Raw genomic sequence first — 16916 nt, 5'->3', positions numbered from 1 at the left:
AGTCGTGATAGAGTGAGCTTGAGTGAGTATATCAAGACAAGAACAAGATCTAGAAGGAGGTATGTACGGTGCGATTCATATAATATATTGTTTAGTTATCGTCGATGAGGAATTTGGGGGCCCGATTAACTGCAGCGCCATCCGAGCTGCGGCGTCGGGACGATACATTCATTGTACGGTAACATCACGCACTTACGGGCACGTCCTATATATATAGTACGGGCATGCCCTAGTAGTACAAATGTCACTACTTAAATCTTGTCCCAAAGGTCTTCTAATTCCCTAACATTTTCCTAGCCCTCCCTCGGCTAGCTTCGGTGCCACATGGAGGTAACCATTGTTGGCACCCCCATGTGCCAAACACTGCCATCCCCCTAAACTAATGCTCATGGGCCCTGGCTGTGTGAGGAATGGTTAAACTACCATTCCTCCACGTAGGGCACACTATCCTCATTCGTCCACTACACTTGAGCCTCTTCGTGTGGAAATACATTGTCATGGCTCGACCTCGCAGGGCCGAGCGATCCATGCGGGTGGTTAGTCGCCTGTATGGGGTGTCCGTCCGGCATTTTCGATCCAAAGGGGGAGGCATGGACGGGCCGAGGTTCAGGGCCCCATCCCTGCGCGGGGCCTCGCAGTCCCACGCACGATGACCCAACTGACCACGGTCGGAGCACCGCACCCGCCAAGGTGCGCGGCTCCGAAATCTCCTACCTCCCCTTGAACCTCACCGATTGCTTTTGCCGCCACGGCACGGCACCAGCCATACAGTGCGGGGGCCGGCACGGGTCGTGCATAACGGTCCTTGTGAAACCGCCGCGGCATCGATCCCCACCGGTCCCTGCTGCACACAACTCACCGAGGGCTCACGTCAGCTATCCGTCACGCGAAACGCTACCCCGGTCGGTGTCGATGCTTGAGCCGCGATCTCACCACTCGCGACCCACTCCGCACTCGCACACCCAGGCGTCCCCGCGCCTCCCATACACTCCGTTACTGCACACTCTCCTTCCACACTCTCTGGTGTGCATTCTCCCTCTCTGTCTAACACACTCGGTCATCGCACACTCTCCTTCCACATTCTCTGTTGTGCATTCTCCCTCACACACCGAGGCGCACTCATACCTTTCACAAACTCCGTTTCACAGTCTTCCCGCACACCCTCTGTAACACCCATGGGTGTGCACTTTCCTGTTACACACCCAATCATCGCACACCCTGGCGCACACTTCTCTCGCACACAGTCCGGTGTGCCTTCTGGTGGACACTTTTCCTCCACGCACTCTTCTCGTACGCATTCCGTAACACACTCGGGTGTGCTCTCCTGCACACACTCTGTAACATGCTCTGGTGTGCTCCTGCACACACTCTCCCCACACAGTCCAGTGTGCATTCTCCCTCACACTCTAACACCCTCGGGTGTGCACTCTCATATTACACACCCAATCATCGCACATTCTGGCGCACACTTTTCTCACACCTCGGCGCACACTCTCTCTCGTATCGTGCACCAGTCGCCCTCGTACACCGCACAATGAACCTTCTGCGACCGCCCGGGTTTCGTCTCTCTCCCAAGCGCGCCAAAAACCCTTTCGCGCCAACCACATTCGCGCCATTATTTCTACTCACCTTGGGGACCTCTTTTTCCGCCAGCACCTGTAAACCTTTATTGGGGTTAGCAAGCACGGCATCACGGTGTAAATACAGTCTTTGTTCAGGCTCCATTTCTTTCTCCCGTGATTTAGTTTCCGATTCTACCGTCTCTTTGGCCCCAATTATTTCTTTTTCCTCGACGACCGCCGGCGCGCATGAAATTTATTTGTCCAATTCGGCGACCGTCCGCTTTTCTACACCCCGCGTCACGATTTCCATAGCCCCGGTCAACTTGGCTGTGCCTCGCTCAAGCTCGCTCCCCACGCGTTCCTCACATCGCCCCACCTCGTCGCGCCCCATTGCGACCTCCTCGCTCAACCCGCGCCTTATGTCCTCCCCTGCCTTTTTCATGTCCTTTTTCGACGCCACCCTAAATTTTTCCAATTAACCACCTTTAGAGGCCATTTTTCCCCACAAAGCGAGGGTTGGCCTTTTTCGGGAACCGTGGTTGTTGTTGTTTTTTGGTCCCCTTTTTGAAGCAATGTTTTACGGCCGGATGCCCTTCCTGACGCCAACCCTTTTTGCCGCCTTTAACAACGAACAGGGAATTACCAGTGAACTGGTACTCAATTAGCCGACCTCGGAAGGATGACAGGCTGAGTCAACCCCCCTGGCGTTAATTCAGCGATCGACCAGGATTCGAACCCAGGATCCTAGGATCCTAAGCCGGCACCCTAGCCACTAGCCCAACACCAGGGCTCAACCCGCGCCTTATGTCCTCCCCTGCCTTTTTCATGTCCTTTTTCGACGCCACCCTAAATTTTTCAAATTCCCGGGTGGATTTGTCCCCCATTTCTTTAAATTCCCAGGTGGATTTGTCCCCCATTTCTTTAAATTCCCGGGTGGATTTGTCCCCAATTTCTTTCATGTCCCGGGTGGATTTGTCACTCAGTTCTTTCATTATATCCTCTTGGGTGTTCATTTTTGCCATTAGTTGAATTAGGTATAATTCAATGTTGCACCCGGGTCGCACAGCGGGCCTGGCTGCCACCGCCACGTGCGAGGCGCCGACATTTTCTTTGCCCGCTACCGCACCATCTTCGGCTTCCTCCATTACCAACTGTCCCTCTTGTGAGTCCTGGGTCATTAATTCTTCCTCTATTTCTACCCCCACCGGCATTCGACCGCCTTGGCTAGCCATGGTACGAATATAAATTTGGTTTTTAAGACTAAATTTCGTCTGCTCGTAATTTTGAGTGCGTGAAGCGCACTCCCGGTCCAATCCCACTCCCCGGACACCAAATGTTACGGCCAATATGTACAATTTGGTGTCCAAAATTTGTGTCCAAAATTCCCACTCCTGACAACCAAATGTTACGGTTCTCACGCGACCTTCCTGCCTATACCAAGGGGAGATTAAGCCCCTTGTTCTTTTTGGGTCGTCGCAACCGAGAGACTTGAATCGCCCCTCCCGGGCAGACGCAGGGTAGGGTTCCGGGACAATTATCGCACGTACCTAAGTACCTACGCCGCCGTGGAAGCGGGGATCAAGCCTCGCACAAACCAAGCGTAATTTGAATGCACCCGAGCGGATGGCGCACCACGTGGTCCGTGCAGATACCTTATTATTGGAACCCGATTCGAGCGATTTTATTCGTACCACGCTTAGTCAATAGATGGAAGGGACGAGACGGTCGAATAAAAGGAAGAACATAGGTTTAATAATTATTTACACTACTATGTACAAGTCGAAGAGACACAGAGCAGAGCTTAAACAGTCTTAACTTATCCCCAGACACGGGCCGGGTCACACTCACAGGGAGAAATGAAGGAAGGATGATGTTCACGCGCTGAACGCGCCGACTTGGTCGTCCAGGAACGGCTTCGCCCAGCGTGGCTCTCCCCGGTCACAGCATGTCCCTCGATGAAGGCAAGCAGGCGGCGGGAGGGATCCTTGCAGCACATCTCTCGAACAAAGGGCAGAGCAGGCAGGCGGGAAAATGTACGCGTCTCTCGCCAGGCTTGGCGGCTTCTCACAGCGCGATTAATTAACGGCGCTCTCACTCGCGTAACCCAATAGAGGTTCTGCCTCAAGCTCAACCGAGTGTTTAGCTTGTATGAGCGCCTTATAACTTGGTTCATGCGCATCCTCTCTCTCTCTCTCTTTTAACTCTCTCAACTCTTGAACCCTCTTTCTCTTCTCTTTGGTTCAGCGCACCTCCCTCAGAACTTGGTTCAGCTCACCTCTCCGCAGAACTTGGTTCAGCTCACCTCTCCGCAGAACTGCGGTGGGGAGCTTTGCGCAACGGGTTATATTGCCAACCCCCTTAGCTCGCTCGAATGTTCTAACCACGCCTTTTGACGCAGTGCTAAGCCACTCCCTTCGAGCCCTGATTGGCGGCTCGCTCTTACCGTCGGCTTCTCCTCCGCCTTCCTTCAGTCTTGCCTCGACTTGTCAGGCCTGCCTCGTGTTAATTTGCGCCAAAAACCACAGTATCGAGGCGGCATAAGCAATGAAAGGGACCTAACTCTCATTATTCTGCTCAACGCAAAACTAACACAGGAAAAGGACTATGCTTACACAGACTAAGAAATAACTGAACTATCGCGAGGCTACGTGTTGTAGTGTGACTAAACTATGAGGGGGAAATTAACCTTTATTGTACAAACTCAAAACCGCAACTATATAATTATATAAATATAAATATATATAAATATATATAAATATATATATATATATACATATATATATATATATATATATATATATATATATATATATATATATATATATATATATATATATATATATATATATATATATATATAGATGAGTTTGTACAATAAAGGTTAATTTCCCCCTCATAGTTTAGTCGCACTACAACACGTAGCCTCGCGATAGTTCAGTTATTTCTTAGTTGATATATATATATATATATATATATATATATTTCCCAACACACACACACACGCACACACACACACACACACACACACACACACACACACACACACACACACACACACACACACACACACACACACACACACACACACACACACACACACACACACACACACACACACACACAGAGGAGGAATGACAATTCCTCCTCTAACCTTCAAGTGGCACGGCTGCACTCCCAGCAAGAATGATGGCAAAACTGCAGCCATGTGCTGCATACTAAAGAGGAAGAAGAAGACCCCATCTTACAAGTTCAAAACCACCAACTCCACTGTGGGATACTTTTCCACTCCTCCACACGAATATTCTCGTTTTTTTAAGACATGCAACTTTTAGTTGGACAGGCTACAACCTCACGCTTACGTGCAAGAAGCGAGAGAGCATCTTCTCCTTCGGAAAGTTCTTGTCAACCAGCATCAAAGAGCTCTTGTGTTCATCACTTTCCATATGAGAGTCCATTTCCTCCACTTTCAGGGTGTTGAAGTTGCACAAAGCACAATACATGAGGAACCTGGACAGAGGTGAGATCCAGAAAAATACAAACGCAAATAAAGAGCGCATCATCGTCACCTGGATACCTTATTTTATGGCATCTCGCCAAAAAGATCTGACATCATCCCAAATCAAATTGCAACTGAATTGCGCCTCTTCGGTAACGCATTGATTCACACTATCTTTTGGTTTCGATGAAATTTGTAACAGCATTTTCACAAGTTTTTATTTCTCAAGAGTAGAACAATAATTTTGTCCCACGATATTAATGATGAGTGGGGCACCTGTGGGAAACCTACGGGGAGAGACATGTATGACATTTGGACATCTTAAAGTAACGTCACAAAGGTATAATTCAGTTTTGTGATAGATGCTGCACGCATAATTTTACAGAATGGTTACTGGCAACTCGTCAGATCGAGAAATGAAATTACTTCTGATAACAGGTGTTGGCCAAGGTTAGGGCTTAGCGGTGTTGGCTTATTATCCCTGGTGGGATAAATATCCTTATAATCCCTGGTGTTGGCTTAGCGGTTAGGGTGCCGGCTTAGGATCCGAGGATCCTGGGTTCGAATCCCGGTCGATCGCTGAATTAACGCCAGGGGGGTTGACTCAGCCTGTCATCCTTCCGAGGTCGGCAAATTGAGTACCAGCTTGCTGGGATGAATGATCCCGGTGTGTACCCCGGTTTAGAATAGGTACACCGTATCCCTGCGCATCATAAGAGGCGACCAAGGGTTGGCGTCAAGTAGGGAATCCGGCCATAAAAACATTGCCTCAAACAGGGAACCATGATTGTCATGGGGCCCGCAAGGCTAACCTCCGCTCTAGCGGGGAAAATGGCCTTAAAACGATCATTCATTCATTCATTCATTCAATCAACAGGTGAATGCATGTGCATGCCCATGGGAAATACAGTTGGAAATGTGTAAGATATGAATTCAAGACCTTCAATCTTCCCCCTCCACTCCTTCACCACATCATGCACACTGCACAGGGGAGGATCAAACACAGGTGAGAGGGGGATAGAATCACAAACAGAGGAGAGAGGGAGCGGATCAGACAACGGGGAGAGGGGGAGAGGATTCCACACATGGGAGAGGATCGCAACGTTCATTGGCGGTCTCGTTCTGGTCCCACATCCTTTTATATATTTCAGAAATGGCAGTTCCAAACGCGATGCGTTCCAAACGCGATGCGAAAATTACCGTGAGTAAATGGTGACACGTAAATGAAGCTCCGCCCCTCTCCCAGAGTATCAAAGAATTGCAACTTTTTATTGTAATTACATTTAAAGAATGAAACATTTTATTGTGCTGAATGTAAAAGAATACAGCTCAAATGAAACAGGCCCTGGAAAAGGTCTTGTGGGTGGTGAATATGGGCATTACCTTGCACCCTTCTGGCTGGCGAAAACCAAAATTACTCTTTTCGTTACAGCATGCAAAATGACAGTTTTAAAATTAAAGGTTTCAAATAAACTTCTTAAACAAGCGCACATATGCACATAACTTCGAAAATAAGAATTAAACTAGAACGGCACTTTTCGACGTCACCTGATATGCCTCCGCCCAAGTTTGCACATTTTTACCTGACATGACCTCTGACCATTGACCCCAAAATTTAATCAGTTCATGTTTACATCATTATACACGCTTGTACCAAGTTTTAATTTCATTTGCTTCAGCTGTTTACAAGTTCTCACATTTTTACCTGACATTACCTCTGACCTTTGCCCTTTGACCTCTGGACCCCCAAAATGTAATAGGTTAATGTTTACATCATTCTACATATCTGTACCAAGTTTGCATTCGATCCCTTTAGCCATTCCCAAGTTATCGACCTTTTACAGACTTTGATCTTTAACCTTTGAAGTCTTGATCTCAAAACCATATGCGCCTGATAAAGAAAGTCTGAGAAAGGAATGGCTTAGCGGTTATCACCAATCATTTCTTACTGAAGGCAAACCAACAGAAAAATTACTTACTATGTTGTATGACAAAGGGAATGATGTTTTACATCAAAGGAATTAAAGACAATATTTATCTTCTGGTTTGAGAGTGAAGAAAATTCATAGAATTTTAGAATTTAAACCAAGTCATTGGTTAAAGACCAATATTGATTTTAATACAAAAAGAAGAACGGAAGCAAAAACAGATTTAGAGAGGACTTTAATAAATTAATGAATAATGCTGTATTTGGAAAAACTATGGAAAATGTTAGGGAATAGACAAAACATAAGACTTGTGACATCTTGGAAACAAGCATCTGAATTAATGAATAAACCAAGTTTTCAAAGAGTGGAGGTGTTTTCAGAGACCTTTTGTGCTATTCATTTGATTAAAGAGAGTATTGAAATGGGTAAATCTCTTTATATAGGAACATCAATTCTTGACTTATCAAAATTGTTAATGTATGATTACTTTTGCAACTTAAAGAAGAAATATGTGAATAATATTAATCTACTTTATCTTACTATAATTCACCAAATGCCCGTCTGTCTGTCTGTCTGTCTGTCTGTTCGAAGGTACCGTAAAAACTGCTGAACCGATCGCAACGATATTTTGGGTGGGTAATCCTGGGATCTCCACGAGTAAAATAGGCTATTTAGTTTTCCCAATTTCAGCTTTAGTCTCCAGCATTCTCAGGTTTGGACTCCCGCATAACATTCGCGTTCGCATAACGCTCATTGTGACGATGTTTTCATTGCGACGTTGTTTTCCCGCGTGCCGCACAAACGGCTGCACCGATCGCTGCACAGCTGCACCGATCGGACTCTGTGACCTCGGACAAAGACCTTTTATAAGGACACGGGTTGAATCCCTGCTTGAGAGAATTCTAACCCATTTCAACTGAAGGAAACACGTATCGGGAGTACATACGACATAGCGATTGTGAACACGATTATCGATCACGATTCACGATCACGATGATCATAGTGTATCGATCACTGTGGGACATTTGGTGAATTATAGTAAGATACTGTTTAGATTTTGATGATTTGCGTGTGATATGATTGCGGGGGGGGGGGGGGGGAGGGGGGTGAGTACCGTTGCTAGTATGGCTGCAGACAGTTTTATTTTGCAAATCAATACGGAAGATATTTACAAGGATATGTCTCAGGATGTTGATATTTATGATACAAGCAATTATAAATCAGATAAAGTATTCTCCACAAAGTACAAAAAGGTTATTGGAAAGTTTAAAGATGAATTGGGTGGAAAGATAATGAGTGAATTTGTGGGATTGAGAGCAAAGGCTTATGCTTATAAATATATTGATAATAATATTGAAAAGAGTGATAAAAAAGTTCAAGGGGGTAAAGAAAAATGTAATCAAAGAAACAAACTTTGAACATTATTACAACTGTTTAACCTTTAAGAAAGAAGAGTGTAGAAGAATGAATACAATAAGAAGTTATAAACACCAATTATATACAGAGGAGGTAAATAAGAAGGCATTGGGGGCTTTTGATGATAAGAGCCTTATTTTAGAGAATGGAATTGATAGAATGCCTTTTGGATATAAGTATCAAGATAAGTGATAAGATAATACAAGTGTTAAGAAAATTTAAGTGTTGAGATAAACATAAGAGTCAAGATAAGTTTAAGTGTTAAGATAAAAATAAGTGTTAAGATAAGCACAAGAGTTAAGATATTTAAAAGATAAGTATAAGTGTTAAGATATACATAAGCATTGATAAAAAGGGAATGGGGGTTTTAACGGGCTACAGTCTCCTTTTTTACTGGTATATAAATGATCGAACCAAGCAATAACCAAACCAACGAATGGAGAAAAATCAGTCTTGGTATAAAAATGGAAAACATAACGAATGTGGTTAATATCAAAGAGGTCTTCTTGAAGAGATAACCAAGACAAGCCCAAATAAAGCATACAGACAAGGCTTTTAAAAAGATTTAATGGATGTCAAGAAATCAATGGAAATTAATTTACTACAATCTCAAAATGGTATGCGGTCAGGAGGTGCTGAAACAAGAGCAATAAGAGAGGTTTATCATTTCATCTCTGCCCAACAAAGATACTTCAACAAAGAACCAAGTTCAAACATGCTATTTATCAAAATACTTGATGGTGATGAGTACCACAAGAAAGTTAAGTTATTCCCAAAAATTGAACATAAACAAATATTAATTGGCTCTCGATATCGCTCCCACTCCCGGTTCCTCTGGCGAAGAAGCATCCTTCGACCTCTCCACATCATCAAAGTTTAAGTATTTTCCCATTAGTGTCCGTGTCAAATTTCCACTCGTTATTTTATTGTGTATGTGTTACTGCGTGTTTCTAGTGAGGTCTTGGCTTGAAATTCGTGCAAACTTGTGTGTAATTAGTCGTTTTCTGTTTGCACCACGTGCGCAGCCTGGTACCTTGAGGCTGCCCTCCCCCCCATCGGTGTTTTGTGAATACAAATTCCTTCCTTCGCTGTATTGCTGTTTCTTTGATTTTCTTTTCCCCCCTATCTCCGCCGAACATCTTACCCTTTGTCTGTCGTTTTAAATACAAAAAATATATAAATTTTTATTTTATTTATTATTTCCTTCTCTCCTCGTGGGCCCTGCCCACGTGTGCTGTTGTCTCGCACCGCCCCATTTATCGCCTTTTCTTCCACCTCTTCCTTCCATCTCCATCCGATACTCACCTTTCCAATTCTAGTTTCCACCATACTCATTCAACTCTTTCTCAGATCCACGCCTTCACTTCAGGGACTTTTCCCAGATTGTTTTTCACAGTTTTGTTTCAATATTATTCAAATTTGTTTAAACTTTCCCCTGCAATGTTTTATTCAGTGGTTTACTACAATGTGATGTTTTTCTTCCTATTTAAAAGGCTTTTTTCAATTTCCTCTTCAATTCATTCCATTAAAAAAAAAAATTAAATCTCTTGCAGTTCTTCCTTTCTACATTCTCCAAACTCACATTCATTCCACCCCTCCTCTATAGTTTTCAAACGGATCTCTGACTTGAAAATCACAATAAACCCAGTTTATAATAAATGTTGGTTTGTCATTCATCGTCCACTTTCTAAACTTCCTCCTCAACCCAACCCCTCCGAAACTCCCCCCTTGCCCCTCCTCTTATAATCTCCCCCCGCCCCTCCAAAACTCCCCCCTTGCCCCTCCCTTTAAATTCTACCCACGCCCCTCCCCTTATAATGTCCCCCCTCCCCTTCAAAACTCCACCCTCACCCCTTCAAAACTCCACCCTCACCCCTTCAAAACTGCCTCCTCACCCCTCACCCCTTCAAAACTGCCTCCTCACCCCTCCCCTTCAAAACTCCCCCCCCCCCCCACTCCTCCCCTTCAAAACTCCCCCCCTTACCATCTTTCTCCAATTCTCCACCCAACCCCCTCCTCCTACTCCTCCTCCTCCTCCTCCTCCTCCTCCACCTCCTCAAAGCTGCATCCTCCCCCTTCCATCTCATACCTCCACCTCCTCCAACATTCTATTTTGCTCTACCCCCCCCCCCCCCCCCTCTCAAACAACACCTCACTGTTCCTCATCCCATCACCATCAAACAACACCTCATCATCCCATCACCGTCTTCTACCGAGTCCTCTCTGGCCTTGCCCCCCCAGCTCTCTCTGGGCTCTGTCCCGCAAATATTCCTACAGGTCGCACAAGATTTGCCTGCAACCCTCTTATGGTTAAACTGCCAAAATCAAGACTCTCTGCTCACCTTCACTCCTTCATTCCTCTTTTCTCCCGCCTCTGGAACAAACTCCCTCACTCTCTTCAATCCCACTCCACCCTCCAGGTCTTTAAAACAGCTGTTCACCACCATCTCTTATCTTACCCCATCCAAAACCTTGATCTTTTCTACCCCCGCTAATTTCACCCCAATTCCACTTTTTTGAAATACCAACTTCTGTCCTGGAAGTCCTTGGTGTCCTTGTGTTTTATACTTCTCCCTCCCTCCCCCCCCCCCCCCTTCCCACGCCTCCCCCCCCCAAGCCCTCTCCCTTCCACACATCTCCCTGCTCTCAAATGTTGTGTTTGTGTGCTTCCCCTTCTCTCCCCATCTTGTCTTCCGCTCCCTCTTTTTATATATTTTGTTTGTCTGGTTGATTTGTTTGTGAAGTAAATGTTAGCTCTATCACGAGCCTCGATTCAATATACAAAAAAAATACAAAAAAAAAAAAAAACTTTTGTCCTCATCCTTCCCTTTCTTCGAACTCTTCTGCAACCTCTGACACGATCAACAGCTCTCCCTAACGACTCCTCCTCTTCCACATCTTACCCCATCCCCCCCCCCCCCTCCCCTGTTCTGTATCCGATGCTCCCCCTTCCTCTTCATTTACGGTATGTACCTCAAACATCTGGGGCCTTCGCTCAAACTTGACTGATCTCTCCATACAGGTTGCTTCTGACAAACCAGACATGATCTGCTTAACAGAAACTTTGCTCATTCATGATGTCTCTGATTCCTTAATATCTCTCCCTGGTTACTCCCTCCTCCAGTATGATAGACCTGAGCCTCGTCCTGGAGGTGGGGTTGCTATCTTTATCAAAAACTCTCTTCCTCACTCGCCCTGCATTGCCCTCTCTCCACCTCACCACCAGGAGTACCTCTGGCTACAGCTTCCCCTTCGCTCCCACTTTTGTTCATGTGTGTTGTACCATCCACCAAACAGTGATGACTCAATTGACATCTCACTGTCTGACATGTACCAACTTCTATCCACTCATCCCAACTCTCTCTTCCTCAAGTACCTCTGGCTACAGCTTCCCCTTCGCTCCCACTTTTGTTCATGTGTGTTGTACCATCCACCAAACAGTGATGACTCAATTGACATGTCACTGTCTGACAACATGTACCAACTTCTATCCACTCATCCCAACTCTCTCTTCCTCACATGTGGCGATTTCAATTGTCATCATGCCAGTTGGCTGGGTGTGGGTACCTCTCTCACCAGCCATGGCTCCTCAGCAAAGGACTTCTGCGACTCATTGGGACTGGCACAAATCTGTCAATTTCCCGACCCGGATCTCAGTCAACGGAGCATCTTCTCTTCTAGACTTGGTTATGACTAACTTCCATGCAAATGTCTGCTGTTCTTCTTCTGCAACAATCGGTTCTTCTGATCATTTGCTTGTTAAAGTGGACATCTCTGGCCATTCTCAGATAGCCTCCTCAGCGTCGACGAGGCTGCCATTTCACTCAGGCCGACTGGCACGGTCTTCAAGCAGCCATCAATCATCTGGACTGGTCTCCCGTTTCTACTGCCTCTGACATCACCTCTTCCTGGGAATGCTTCCAAAGTAAACGCCACTCTCTTCTCTCTCTCTCTCTGATTTATCCCATCTCGTCTTCAGTTGTCATACCCTTCCTCCCATCCATGGTACACTGAATCTTGTGGTGAGGCAGTTACCCTGAAACAACTTGCCTTCGCCTCCTGGAAGGCAAATCCAACGGAAGGTAATCTCAGTTCCTTTCACAAAGCCCGGAACAAGAGTGTCTACCCTCAGGAGAGCCAGGAAACACAATCTCTCTGCTCTCAAGACTGAACTCTCAAACCTGTCTCCCTCCTCCAAATCCTGGTGGCATCTGGTCAAATCTGTTTCTGGTGTTTGTTCACTTTCCAACCCCCCTCCCTTACCTCAAATGGCTACACAGCTGACACTGCACATGAAAAAGCCGAATGCATCAACTGTGTTTGCCTCAAAATCTTGTGTCCCGAACCCATCTCACTCTGTAACCACCTTACCCAGTTGAACCCAGCTGCTCCTGGAATCTGTGTCCTTCTATCCTAACAAGGTGGAGAAGTTCATGTCAAACCTCGACTCTGATTCTGCAACTGGACCAGACGGCATCAGCCCACGGGTCCCAAAATCCTGCTCTGCCACTCTATCTCACCCTCGGTCTGTTCTCTTCCCGCTCTCTTTTGCTCAAGGTCATATGCCATCTGCTTGGAAATCAGCAGCCAACATTACCGCTTTGCACAAAAAGATGCTAAAACAGATCCTTGCAACGACAGGCCAATCATCCTGCTCTCAACAATCAGCAAGGTCATGGAATCAATCATCGCTTCTGACATAAAATCCTTCCTCTTTTCCTATGGCTTGATCTCAAATCATCAATTTGGATTCAGACCAGGTCATTCTACTCTGGACATGCTGCTTCTGCTGTCTCAACAATGGATGGAGGTACTCAATGCCAAACAGGAAATCAGAGCCATCTCCCTTGACATATCATGTGCCTTCGATACGGTCTGGCACCCCGCCCTGCTCACCAAACTCTCCTCTTATGGTATCCATTGAAACCTCCATGCCTGGCATGCGGACTTCCTCACTGGTCGGTCAGCATGTGGCCCTGAATGGAATTCTCTCATCTCCCCTTCCTGTTCAGGCTGGAGTTCCGCAAGGCAATGTTCTGGGCCCTGTGTTTTTTATGGTCTTCATTAATGATCTATCCGACTCTCTCGAAAATCCTCTCCATCTCTTTGCTGATGATTCCACTCTCTGCCGCTCCATATCTCAACCCTCAGACCAGCAGTCTGCAGCCTCTTCACTATCTGCAGACCTGGACAAAATCACAAACTCGTCAAACAAGTGGAACATGTCTTTCAATCCTGACAAATCTCACACTCTCACTTTGTCTCTCAGAAAAGACCGTCTGGAAAACCCTCCTATCTACTTTCTGAACAATCCTCTTGAAGAAGTTCTGTCACTCAAACCTTTGGGTCTAACTATCTGCCATGATCTCGCCTGGAAAAATCACATTTCCAAGCTGGCCTCCAAAGCCAGTCACCGACTGAGCATCCTCCACCGTGCGAAGTCCTTCCTTGGCACACCTGAGCTCCTCACCAGATACAAAGCTCTCCCCACTGGGCTGGTGCTCCTGCCTCACACCCCGCTCGGCTCCACGCGGTTGAAACCAAAGCATTCAGAATCATTGGAATCTCCCGCGATGAAGCTGATTCTGAAGGTCTTTTGGTTGGTGGTCTTTCTGTCTTCCACCGACTCCTCTCCGGCCTTGCTCCCCCTGCTGTCCACAAAATATCCCTGTAGGATGCACAAGATCTGCCAACAACCCTCTTTGGGTGAAACTGCCAAAATCGAGACTCTCTGCTCACCTTCACTCTTTCATTCCTCTTTTCTCCCACCTCCAGAAAAAAAACTCCTCTACTCTCTTCAATCCCTCTCCTCCCTCCAGGTCTTTAAAACAGCTGTTCACCACCATCTCTGTCTTCCCCCATCCAAAACCTTGACCTTTTCTACCCCCGTTAAAACACCCTAAATGCACCTCTTTCAATCCCCAAATTTCCTGAAATTCCTCGTTGTGAAATTCCTAGTAGTGTTCATTTGCTTTATACCGTGTACCCATCCCACCTCAACAGCCCTCCCCCTTCCACAGATCTACCGACGTCCTTGTTCTCTACTGTTGATGTGCTTGTGTGCTTCCCTCTCCCTCCCCCTCTTGTCTCCCACTCCCTTCATTGTATGTTTTATGTGTCTGTGCATGTTTTCATGTTCAATATTTTGGCTCTGACACAAGCCTGGATTCTGTATAAGTAAAAAATAAAATAAAAAGTTCAAAGAAGGTATGGGAGGAAATGGAGTTCTATGAGTGTTTTAGAATCAATAAAGGGCTTGGAGGAAGTGGGAGAAATAAGAGGATTTTTCATTGTATGGGTGTTTTGGAAACAGTGGGCATGGTTTATCAAGAAGTGGGTATGGTTTGTAATCGATGGTCTATTGAGGATTTAATCTATATATATAAAACACTGTGCGTGTGCGTGTGCTTGTGTGTGTGTAATGTTACCGGTAGACTCCTAAACGGAGAGGCTCACGTACTTGATATTTGGCACAGACATGGCCATTGAGCCTGGGACGAACATGGCCGACCTAAAAATTGATTTCATAATTTTTTTTTACCATATTTTTACCTCAGCGCGAAATATTATGACCGGAATCTGACCGGCAGCAGAGCAGCGCGCTGATTCGCTCAGAGCGATCACGTGATGTTCGTTGCCGCCATTAACTCAGTTTCGCGTTCGCACGTATTTCAGAGCGAAAAAGCAATTGCGTTTTTGCCGGGTACTTCTGCATGATTAGCATTTAGCATGATTTAGCATAGATAGTAGTATGTTTCACATAGATTTTTTTTCAGCGAGCAGAAGTACCCGGCATTGTACGAATAATATATAGATAGTGCCATGTAGGGCGGAGTGATGCCGCTGTGGGAGGGACCGAGCGAGGTCGCTGTGGGCGGGACCGAGCGAGGTCGCTGTGGGCGGGACCGAGCGAGGTCGCTGTGGGCGGGACCGAGCGAGGCAGCTATGGGCGGGGCCGAGAGAGGTCGCTGTGGGCGGGACCGAGCGAGGTCGCTGTGGGCGGGGCCGGGCGAGGTCGCTGTGGGCGGGACCGAGCGAGGTCGCTGTGGGCGGGACCGTTGCCTTTGCCTGGTATAAAAAGATGGTGCTTGATGCTCTCTGCGTCAAGATACGGACTTGATGTCCGTATCTTTACAACAGACATTCCAATGATGATGATGATAAATGTAATACCACTCAAGGAAGGCCCACAACTCAAGAGAGTGGAAAAAAACAATAAAATGAACAAAAATACGGGGAAGGAGAAGCAACCACTCAGAAGAATGACAGAAAATCATTTCCCTTAAATTTACCATGTTCACCAACTAGCACGACCAGATACAGGACACCAAAATAATTTCCCTTACACATATCGTGTCCACCAACCAGCAAGACCATACCACTTACCTCTGGATCAAACTGTATTTCAAATATTCAAACGGTTTTTACATGCTGCCGTCTCCTAGCAACCAATGAAATTTTTCAAAAATATTGTAGTACATATATTTTTTAATAATGTACCATATTTACGGCAGTATATTTATTTACGCCATGAGTAAGGAAGGAAAATTTCTAGCGCGCTCATTCGCGCTCATTGATGACGATCACGATCACGTGATGATGTGATCACGAATGATGTTCGTGACGCGATCACGTGATGTTCCTTGCCGCCATAAACTCACAGCAAGTAGCATAGATTTTAGCATGATTAGCATTTAGCATGATTAGCATGATTTAGCATAGATAGTAGCATGTTTCACATAGATTTTTTTTCAGCGAGGAATATTATACACGGATTCTGACCGGTGGCAGAGCAGCGCGCTGATTCACTCAGAGCGATCACGTGATGTTCCATCTCCGCCGCCAGTTGGCTTCACTTTTCACGGAGTATGAGCGTTCTATATATTTTCAATTCAGTGCGCCCGACTCGCTCACGTACTTGATTTGTGGCATAGACATGGCCATTGGGCCTTCACGGTGTAATTTGTGCGAGGCTTTTGTCCGAGTGAGCTTGAGTCGAGAGGGCGAATGTACGGGTTGGGAATGTAAGGGTCTCCATTCCCCCACCCGGCAACGCCGGTACTGGAGGGCGTCACAGGATCGGTGAGTCTCCAAAATCCGCTTCGTGCTGTTGCGAAGATTCAGGACGATTTTTTTTTTTTTTTTTTTTTTTTTCTATACAAGATCGAGGCTCGTGAAAGAGCGAACATTAATCACACAGAAAGACAAACAGACACACAAAACAAATAACATCGGGAGCGGTAGACAAGATGGGGAGAGAGAGGGAAGGACACAAACACAACATTTGAGAGCAGGGACCGAGAGACATGGAGACATCGAGAGAACTGTGGGAGGGAGAGGGCTTTGGGGGGGAGGCATGAGAAGGGGGGGGGGGTGGGAAAGGTATAAAACATATGGACACTGCCAAGACTTCCAGGAAAGAAGTTGGAATTTCAAACAAGGTGGATCTGGGGTGAATTAGTGGGGGTAGAAAAGATCAAGGTTTTGGATGGGGGAAGATAAGAGATGGTGGTG

At 46.0% G+C, this 16916-nt stretch overlaps 1 protein-coding gene and 1 long non-coding RNA gene across 3 annotated transcripts in view; one reads left to right on the top strand and one right to left on the bottom strand.

Annotated features, from left to right (window-relative positions):
• LOC144888724 (uncharacterized) overlaps window positions 1-16916 on the top strand; it is a 338047-nt gene that overhangs the window by 128552 nt on the left and 192579 nt on the right. The window lies entirely within an intron of this gene.
• The window catches only part of LOC137439141 (uncharacterized), a 108448-nt gene that overhangs the window by 43689 nt on the left and 47843 nt on the right, over window positions 1-16916 (bottom strand). For both annotated transcript variants that reach the window (XM_078767807.1, XM_078767808.1), the window contains exon 6: window positions 4922-5069. In XM_078767807.1, coding sequence (XP_078623933.1) covers window positions 4922-5069 — 148 coding nt within the window. The remainder of the gene's footprint in view (window positions 1-4921; window positions 5070-16916) is intronic.

This window comes from Myxine glutinosa, chromosome 13, assembly GCF_964187855.1.
Source record: "Myxine glutinosa chromosome 13, kmMyxGlut1.1, whole genome shotgun sequence".
In the NCBI taxonomy this organism is placed as follows: Eukaryota; Metazoa; Chordata; class Myxini; order Myxiniformes; family Myxinidae; genus Myxine; species Myxine glutinosa.
The sequence above is the reverse complement of the archived record's forward strand: the minus strand, read 5'-3'. Positions and strand labels throughout refer to the sequence as shown.